The 10,417-nt window shown below is 49.1% G+C and overlaps 1 protein-coding gene across 1 annotated transcript in view; it reads right to left on the reverse strand.

Annotated features, from left to right (window-relative positions):
- Nucleotides 1-3,070, reverse strand: part of SHMT2 (serine hydroxymethyltransferase 2) — a 96,010-nt gene extending 92,940 nt beyond the window's left edge. Inside the window, exon 1 of the mRNA XM_068265157.1 lies at nucleotides 2,964-3,070. Within this exon, the coding sequence (XP_068121258.1) occupies nucleotides 2,964-2,996 (33 nt within the window). The 5' untranslated portion in view covers nucleotides 2,997-3,070. The remainder of the gene's footprint in view (nucleotides 1-2,963) is intronic.
- Between the last annotated feature and the right edge of the window lie 7,347 nt (nucleotides 3,071-10,417).

A 10,417-nucleotide genomic window follows, 5' to 3' on the forward strand; every position in this document is an offset into this window, starting at 1 on the left:
ATGCAGAGGAATTCCTCAGGGACAGCTGCATCAAATACAAAAACTGTGCGAGTAATAACATAAAACCCCTATTCAGTAATTATAAATTAGGAACTAGCGGTAGTATTGTAGCACCAGAACCTCTGCTTGTTGGTGCATGCTGAAGAGTAAATATATTACTGTCAAGAGCACCTTCTAACACATTACAATAGTGATCAGTGCCCATAGCAGATTCCCTACATCAGTGCCTTTTGAAGCCTGTAAATAAAACGTGAAGGAAGAGAAAATAATGGATGAACTACTATAGAAACAAGGACACAGTTAAATATTTATTTCTTGCTCAACTTTACTTTCACCCACTGTGAGGATTACAAACATCTAAAATTTGATTACAAAAGTGAAAAGTTTTATTTGAGAGATTTTACTGTAAGCAAAAGCATAAATCTTGTCAGGAAGAAGAAAGACGGAGCACCAGCTCTGCTTGCTAGGGTTTATTGCAATCTCAATGGCGATACAGGCATACTAGTAGGATAGGTGAGGATACCGGCCTAACAGCCGTTTCGCGGCAACTGCCGCTTTCTTAAGTACCTCTGTTGCCTTTGAGAAAGCAGCAGTTGCCGCGAAACGGCTGTTAGGCCGGTACCCTCACCTAGCCTACTGGTATGCCTGTATCGCCATTGAGATTGCAATAAACCCTAGCAAGCAGAGCTGGTGCTCCGTCTTTCTTCTTCCTGACAAGTTTGATGTATGTTCGTGAGCACAACTGGAAAGGGAGCAAACACCGTGAGTCTATTGCACAGCCAGCATCTAGTGCCTACCTATCTACACTTTATCCTACAAAAGCATAAATCAATTCATAAACACAGAAAAAAAGCTTGATCAATGAGATGCAAATAATTCTGATGCAATATTATTGGAGTTGGGAAGGATATTTTTTGCCGTCCTCTGTGATGACTGGAGCTGCAGTGAGGGGCTGAGGCGGCTGCTAGGGGCTGGAAGAAGTCCCAGGTCAGTAAACCTAGATTCTTGCCCCTCGCCTCGGAAGTCCTTTAACAGAGGCAGTAAAGCATACTTTTCATTCACTATAGGTTTCACTGTATGCGACCTAAAGGCTGCATAACATGCCCTCAGGGCTGTGGAGTCAAGAGCAATTTTTGGGTACCTGGAGTCAGAGGTTTCATAAACTGAGGAGTCAAATGATTTTTGTACCCTGCGTACATTGCAACTTTTTCATTGCGATGAATTTCTGGTTTTACAGGGAACGCAATGCAGCTTTCACTGTGAATAGAGCCTTAGGCTGCTTACACACTAAGACGCTACAGGCGAACGTTAGTGCAGCCTGTAACGCAGCCCCACCGCACAGTAATGAAAAATCAATCAGCCCATTCACACTGCACACGTTGCGTTACATTGTAACGCAGCACATCCGTTGAGAGCGCTGCATGCTGTGCGTTATGGACGGCTAAGCCGCGTTAGACTGTGCGCACATGCTCAGTAGTGTTGGGGAGGGGTGGGGAGCGACCAGGCACATGGCCAATTAATATTCACTGCACGGTGTGACATGCAGTGTTTACTTCCTGGAGCGGCCGCTCTGTGCGGCGATTGGCCGGGCGGGACCACATGATGCCACATGCGTCCAAGAGTACGCATCACGGACGCCAGAGTGAGCTGCACAACGCGGCTCGCCAGAGTGAGCTGCACAACGCGGCTCACTCTGACGTCCACATCAGAGAGCACCAGGCGTTGCGTTAGGGGCACGTTATGTGCCCTATAACGTCCCCTAAATGCAACGTCCTGGTGTGTAACTAGCCTAAAAGGAAGCATCAAGCATTATATGCTGCCCCATCATATACTTACCGGGGGCTTCCTCCAGACCCTTGAAGCCGACATGTTCCACGCAGCATCTCCAATCGCAGCCGCTGGCCTGGGGTCCCCGCCAGTGCACAGGCAGACCTCGAGATCGTCCTAGTTACTTCACCTGCATGAAGCGCCAATGTCAATCAAGTCCATGTTGTCCGCAGCATACTGTGCAGGCGCAGAACTACTGTGCCTGCGCAGTACGCTGCGGACAACGTGGACATGATTGACAGCGGATCTCGCACAGTAGTGGAGGTCGGCCTCTGCACTGGCGGAGACCCCGGGCCAGCGGCTGCGATCAGAGATGCTGCGTGGGATATGTCGGCTTCAAGGAGCTAGAGGAAGCCCCCAGTAAATATATCATGGGGCAGTATATAATGCTTGATGCTTCTGCCTCTGAAGAAGTGGGTCATAGACCTGCAAAACGGCTGTTAGGCCACTCTACTGCACTTTTTGTCATTTGTTTGGGATGTCAATAAATTGAGGTGATTGCAAAGGCTGGTGCCCAGAATTCTCTCTCTCCTGAATGCTGCAAACCAGTTATTGCTCACTGTAAAAAGAAACTGACAAGTCAGAATTCGGTTTCCATCAGTTGTTACATTAGGGACAGTTGAATATCTACAGTACAAGGCTCTACTGCATATCGGAACAACAGACACCAATTTATTCTTATGATAAGAGCCACACATTTTCTGCACTCATTGATAAAGTTTCATGGCAATACATAACAGCTTGCATTTGATAAGGATAAGCAATAACTCATCAGGACTACAAACATTTCACCCTGCAAACCAACTAACTGCAACTAATGTGTAATCCAGAGCACATGACTCTGATGAAACTCTCCAGCAATTACCCCAGTGCTCTGCTAAGAAGCCCTCTCTCATGCCAGCAGTGAGTGAGAGCTGACCTGGCTGCAGGGACATCACTGGGACAATGATTAGCTCCTGAAGGCCAGGTTCAGCACTGCACTGTCCGCTCTGGAAGTGACTGACAGCCTCCATATGACAGCTGGGCTGCTCGCAAGCCTCGGCAATTAGTTAATGATCCGTCAAGCTTGGCACACAAGGGCGCTGCCTGTCTCAGCTGGCATCTCTCGGGCATGGGCTCTGACAGGCGACACTCACCTGGGCTAAGCGGCGGAGCGAAAACGGCAACATTTCTCACGGCTGCAGCGCTGCTCAACCCAGGCCTCCAGCACAGCTGCGATCAGCAGCAGAGAAACACGTGTGAACGAGCATGCGCACTGCACCCTTCAACGCTACCTGCCACGCTTCTGCATGTGGCATAGCGCTCTGCGCATGCGCGCCAGCACAGCTGAGTTGTGGGAAGTGTAGTTTTCGGCTGTGCTGCAGTTTGAATGCTTGGACGAGCTCATGTGTGCTGAGTGCTGCACAAAAAGATGGCCTGGTAAACAAATCCAGGGTCAAGTTAAATTTTCAGGCTTGCGTTATTTAATGCATAGTATATGCATAGAGCCAGGGCCGGCCCACTCATGAGGCGGGGTGAAACATTTGCCTCAGGCGGCAAATCTGGGGGGGCGGCACCCGCCTCTGCATGGACTCTGGGGCCGCCCGCCGAGCTGGAGGGGTAGCTGGCAGAAAGGGGGTATTGGGCCTAGCGGCGGGGAGGGGGGTCGGACCCCCCCCTCCCTCGCCTGGGTCCCCCGATCTGCGCTCCTCCTCCAGCGTAAAGTACCAGGCAGCCAGCGTGCATATGACGAAGAGGTAACGGGCGGGGGAATCACTCACCTCTTCCGCGTTCCATCGCGTGCTTCACTGACGTCACTTCCGGCAACGCCGCCCACTGTACTGTAAGTGGACGGCCTTGCAGGAAGTGACGTCAGTGGAGCGCACGATGGAACGCGGAAGAGGTGAGTGATTCCCCCGCCCGCTGCCTCTTAATGATATGCACCCTGGCTGCCTGCGCCTGGTACTTTACGCTGGAGGAGGAGCGCAGATCGTGGGAACCAGGCGAGGGAGGGGGGAGTCCGACCCCCCTCCCCGCTGCTAGGCCCAATACCCCCTTTCTGCCAGCTACCCCTCCAGCTCGGCACTCCCCACCGCACGGCTGGGGGGGGGCGGGCGGGCGATTTTTTTTCGAATCTTGCCTCAGGCGGCAAAAAGTCTAGGGCCGGCCCTGCATAGAGCTAGACGGGCATCTGAACCAGCATCTCAGCATCTCACTCAAATGCTTTTCTGCTAGTGAACAGAAAAGCGTTTGGAAAACGTTGGCAGTGCTTATGGCTTGTTTACACTATGAGCGTTTGCGTATTTTCTTAAGCGCTGGCGATTTTAGAAATCGCCCTTAGGCCCCCTGCACACTGCAAATCCGATGTGCGATTCCGATTTGCAATTCGATTTTTTTGTGGATGCTATCAAGAGAAAAATGCAGTATGTAGTAACGATTAAAAATCGCAAATCAGAATCACATATAGTGTGCAAGAGGCCCAAGGGCCCTTTTCCACTAGCAATCACTTGTGCTAAACGCTAGCGATTGCGATTCAGCAAGTTGCTAATTTTTTTCAGCGATTGCGATTTTACTATGCAATGCACTGCATAGCAAAATCACGCTTTAGTAAAAATCAAATTGCGGTAGTGTAACATACCTACCGCGATTTAAAAATCGTTAGCTAGTGGGAAAGGGCCCTAAAAGCGCTTGTGCAATCATTCCCTATGTGAGTGTTCACATATGAGCGGTTTGATTGTGTTCCGCTGTACTATTTTCTGAGCACTTTGGCGCAATGGAAGGTATAGGGAAATCGCTAGGTGCTTGAAAAAGCATTTTGTATAGCGATTTTCCAAGCGCTTTTAAGAATAAAAACATTGTATTTATTATTTTCCAGGTCAAAGAGTTCACTTCCTGACTAGCGTCAGGCGTCAGGAAGTGAAAATCTCAATCGCTCTGCAAAAGAAAACACCGGGAATCGCTTCAATTTGAATCACAAGGATTCAAGTTAAGCACCTCTGTGACAGAGGTGCTTAACTTGAATCTTTGTGCAGATCGCTTGATACTCCTCCCTGTATTGCCTGATGAAGCGGGATTGACCCTGTGAAACGCGTTGCAAATTTTTTGGGGGAGTTTCTAATAAATGTGTTTGACTGTCTGAATCACAGTCGTTGTCGTGGCTGCTTGAGGGAGGTAAGACCACCACTTCCTCCTTCATTTTTGCCATTTGAGTTGGTTTTTAAGCTCATTAAGGCTAATTTCACACCAGGACGTTGCGTTCGAGGGGGCGTTAAGGTCGCATAACGTCCCCCTAACTCAACGCCTGGTGGTGCTGGATCTGGACGTCAGATTGAGCCGCGTTGTGCAGCTCACTCTGGCGTCAGTGATGCCGTGATGCACACTCTTGTGCGCATGCGGCATCACGTGGTCCCGCCCGCCAATCGCCGCACAGAGCGGCTGCTCCAGGAAGTAAACACTGCACGTCATAACGTGTAGTGCTAATTAATTAGCCATGTGCCTGGCCGCTCTCCGCTCCTCCCCAACATTACTGAGCATGTGCAAGCAGTCTAACGCGGCTCAGCCGCGTCCAAAGTACTGCATGCAGTACGTTGTCTTGTGACGCAGCGTTACAATGTAACGCAACGTCCGCACTGTGAACAGCCCCATTGATTTTTCATTACTGTGCGGTGGGCTGCGTTACAGGCTGCTCTAACGTGCGCCTGTAACGTCCCACTGTGAAACCAGCCTTAATCTAATTTTATACTTTTGGCGCCTCTATTCATTGTATACAATTTCGAGTCCACCCTTGGTGGAGGGTTGCTACCCTTTTTTCCTGTCTACAGAGAGCGACTTAATCCTGAGTGGGGTCAGGACAATCTCCCCACCTGCCTTTACAGGGGTTGCCTGCTGGTGACCCTGACTTGTGAGTATCTAGCAATACGAATTTATTGCCACCTTATCCAGTACGTATTACACTATTGGGGCTCTTGGTGTTCCCTGTTTTTACATACAAATAAGAAGTATTTTTCTTCCAGAGTAAAATGAGCCATACATTACTTTTCTCCTATGTTGCTGTCACAGTAGCTAGTTGAAATCTGACAGAACTGACAGGTTTTGGACCAGTCCATTGCTTCATGGGAGATTCTCAGCAAGACTCTTATTCTTTATAAAGACATTCCCTGAAAAGTATTTATACAATGATGCTGGCCAGCTTCCCTGCTCACTGCACACTTTTAGGGCAGTTGGACAGAGCACCTGCCATTCACTAAGTGCTTTAGAAGATAAACAAAACCCTGAGAATCCCCTATGAGGAGATGGGCTAGTCGAAAACCTGTCGGCTCTGTCAGATTTCTACTACCTACTGCATGTGACAGCAACATAGTGGAAAAGTAATTTATAGCTTATTTTACTCTGGAAGAAATATGCTTCTTGTATGTGTTTACATGTACTTTAAATTTGATGATTTTCGCAATAGTGGTTCTTTAAACAATGAGCACCGCAGCCATATTTAAATGCTGTTTAGACAGCTGTGTGAACCAGCCCCGAGTCCTTTTCCACTACGCGTATTTTGATCCAAAACCTGGCTTGCACACGCTTTACCAACTTTTCGTAAATTGCAAAGGCACCAGGATTTTAGCGAAAACGGCTATTTAGCCGCAAGATGAAATGGACGCGCAGGTTCATCCCATTGTAGCTTGGTTACCGTTATGATTAACCTTTCAAATCGGCGCCGTGCCTGAATGTATCGGTTTTTATAACGGCTATGATTTGGCAAAGTCAGTTTTGTAAATTTCCAAGCCGAAAGATGAAATGAATGTTTTAGCCGTTGATGTACCTGCTCAAGTTGTATCGGGAGGGGTCGCAGCATAAGAGGAGAGCTGTGGCCGCAGATCGGTGGGGGGGGGATTTCGGTGGGGAGGGGGGAAATCCCCCCCCCCCCTCACCTCAGGCTCTCCTCTCAGCGCTCCCCCTCCTGCAATCATTGGTGGTGCTCGTGGCAGCCGCGGCGGTGGCGGCAGGCAAGCTGAGCACATACCTCCTTCTGGCCTCTGATCACTAAGAGCTTCATAGACCTTCCTGGTTACACAGGAAGTTCCATAAAGCACTTAGTGATAGGAGACCTCCGGCCAGAATGAGGTATGTGCTCAGCTTGCCTGCCGCCGCTGCGGCTGCCACGAGCACCACCAATGATTGATTGCAGGAGGGGAGCGCTAAGAGGAGAGCCCGAGGTGAGGGAGGGGGGGGGGATTTCCCCCCTCCCCGCCGATCTGCGGCCACAGCTCTCCTCTTATGCTGTGACCCCTCCTGCCCCCAAAAAGTCCCCGAGCGGGCCCTAGGGGGGGGGCGGAATTTTTTTTTCCAGGGGGGCCCGGGGCTTTGTAGGTACGCGTAACAAAATATGAAAGACATTTAGTATACGGCTATTATACGGCTATCAACCATTGAATGTTGCCGTTAGACGTGAGCTTTGCGGCAGCAGACGCGTCCATTTATAACTGCGGCCAGTATTCTCGTACCGGGATTTTAGGGCCTTTTTCCACTATCAGCTTGTTGCGATTTGCAAAACACTAGGTACTGGCATTGGTTCCCGTTGTTCTATTGTCATGTTTTAAACCTTAAGGGGGGCATGGAACTGCCAAATGAAACCTATGTGGGATGCTACATGCAGCGTCTAAACAATGTCAATTGACCACAACGTTTGCGCAAACGACAGTAAATGCATTGAGAAGAACGCTCCCATTCACCTCAATGTGGGCATTGAGTGCATGTCAACTCACTGCCCATACAAGTCTATGGAGTTGTGAACTTGTGCACTGCATTGTAACTGATTGTAACACATTAATCTAACTTGCTGCATGCAGGCTTTGTATCAAAATCTATGCCCAGTCTCCAGTGCAGTTCACATTCATTAGAACGTGTGAGTTATGCAACTGACCACTGCAAGTCCAGACTAACAGTCTTAAATTAGATTTTATTCTCTTGCTTACAAAAGTTATAAATATATATCATTGCTGCAGATTTTTCTTTTTAATCGATTTAAAAAGTATCATTCCATTTAGGCCCGGTTCACACTTGCGTTTTGTGCGAAACCGGGTCGTACGGATACCTCAGGATCCGGTCGGTTGCGGACAAAAAAGTATCAGTTCGGCACCCGGAAAGTAACACTTCCAGACTGCCGATACTGTACTTTAACCTGCTGGGCGGTCTGGACGAGCACAGCTCGTCCAGTACCGCCGGAGGCTGCCGCTCAGGCCCTGCTGGGCCGATTTGGCTGAAATAAAAAGCAGCACACGCAGCCGGCACTTTGCCAGCCGCGTGTGCTGCCTGATCGCCGCCGCTCTGCGGCGATTCGCCGCGAGCAGCGGCGAAAGAGGGCCCCCCTAGCCGCCTGAGCCCTGCGCAGCCGGAACAAAAAGTTCCGGCCAGCGCTAAGGGCTGGATCGGAGGCGGCTGACGTCACGACGTCGGCTGACGTCGATGACGTCACTCCGCTCGTCGCTATGGCGACGATATAAGCAAAACAAGGAAGGCCGCTCATTGCGGCCTTCCTTGTTTATTCTGGGCGCCGGAGGCGATCGGAAGATCGCCTCCGGAGCGCCCTCTAGTGGGCTTTCATGCAGCCAACTTTCAGTTGGCTGCATGAAATAGTTTTTTTTTTATTAAAAAAAAACCCTCCCGCAGCCTGCCTGGCGATCTTAATAGAACGCCAGGCAGGTTAAAACAGGTGCGGCATCACAGACAGGCATGGGGGGAGTCGGGGGGGCGGGGGGGGGGACACAGCGCACACAGTACAGGACAACAGCCCACAATACAATTATAAACATACCTGGGCTGTTGTCCTGTCAGCGCTGCCGTCTATCCCCTCCCCCCCATCTGTCTATGCCTGGACCCCCCATGTGGCAAAGGACGGGTGCCGTAAGCACCCGTTCCTTTAGCCAGTGTGATGAGAAACGGGTCCGTTTGTACAGTATACGGTGCGTTCCGGGTCCGGGGAAGCCGGACCTGGAACGCAAGTGTGAACCGGGCCTTACATTTCCAAAACTGACTGTAAGGGCAACCTGCATTCATTTTTGTACTAGTTTTCAGTACTCGGGTATCTTCCTCTTCCTGCATGAGCAATAAGCTGAACAGAGCAGTAACATAAGTTATCTGTTTTCCACTCCTGCACATACTGAGTGACCTGCAGCCACCTCAAAGTCCTCATTCTTGGCAGAGTCTTTTAAAATGAGACTGCAACCAGCTGAGTATTTAAATTCACAAATACACTGGATGTAATTTTAAATGTTTGCTATTAATTGTAACGTGGAGATGAACAGACATTATTACCTATTTCTCAACATAGGTATGATGCCACTTTATCTGTGCATTCCAGGCTAGTGGCTTCCTTAGCTACCAAAAGACCTGTTATTCTGTCTAACTAATTTTGTGATCCAAAGAGCTCAGCCACACAAAATAAACAGCACAAGCCACTCCATGCCCCTCCTTACTTCTACATCTCATAATCAAAGCATGGGTAGTAAAACCTGGCAGATCTTTTTAGCTTGTGGATTGGCCAGAGCATACTACCAGTTCCATTTAGTGTGTGTACACTTTAAAGTTATTTTTCATTCTTCCTGGAGTCTTACTTTAAACTCCCTGGAGGTATGATTGTTTCCAGATTTTAGGGTCTAAACGCGGTGCATTTTTTTGCATGCTTTTAGACCCTAAAACCGCAAAATAATTAAGCTGCTAGAGACTCTGCAGCAGTCCCTGCACTTACTCACCTCCCTGGGATTCAGCGCTGCAGTTTTACCTCCGTCCTGCATGTGGCGCTGTAACCCTATAGTGAGATTGCTGGCTGTCGTCATGACAACAGATGGCAATCTCACCAGGGGGATGCAGAGCCTCGGAAGGCAGGAAGAAGAATGGCGGCCAAAGTCTGGATTTCGGGGGAAGTGAGTTGAAACGCTCGCTGTGCGCTATTCTCTGCAGTAACCTCGCGGAGGTCTCCACGAGTCAGGCTCAGGGTTACCGCTCTGAGCTGCAGATTTCCAACCCCGAACCTGACTCAGGGTTACCGCCAGGGAGGTCAAATGTGAAAAGCATCTAACAGAAGCTGTCCTTCCTCAAACCATGCATGGCTCTGGGGCATTGAAAGAGGAATCTGTGCAATGGCTTATTACTGAATTTGCTTGGGGTGCTTGAGCAGGGAAATGGCTGCACCCATATCTGTACGTATAGATGTTTTGTTTTGTGTTGGATTAGCTTTTAAAGTGTGCATGTGTGTGTTTGTGTGTGTGTGTGTGTCATTCCAGTATAGCTAACCTTTGTAACAGGACAAAGTCAAAACCAGCCTTATGCAATAAAGCTGTATGGCAACACACATAGTATTGCTAGCTCCAGTGCGGCTTACTGAACCTCAATGACTCTAAGCATTTTTGCAATATGTTTGAGAGTAAGTTTATAAAGCATTTATCCAGGTGAATAATCCTTTGTAGAGCGCTTACTTATTCACACTAATGGTTTAAAGCAATAAAAACACAAGTGGCAATTTCAAAATCTTTAAAGGGAACCTCAAGTGACCCTCCATTTTTGAACACAAAATAGGCCAGAAACTATGACTCGCCGATTGGCAAAGCTACCCTCCCCCCCC

Source organism: Hyperolius riggenbachi, chromosome 2 (genome assembly GCF_040937935.1).
Source record: "Hyperolius riggenbachi isolate aHypRig1 chromosome 2, aHypRig1.pri, whole genome shotgun sequence".
In the NCBI taxonomy this organism is placed as follows: Eukaryota; Metazoa; Chordata; class Amphibia; order Anura; family Hyperoliidae; genus Hyperolius; species Hyperolius riggenbachi.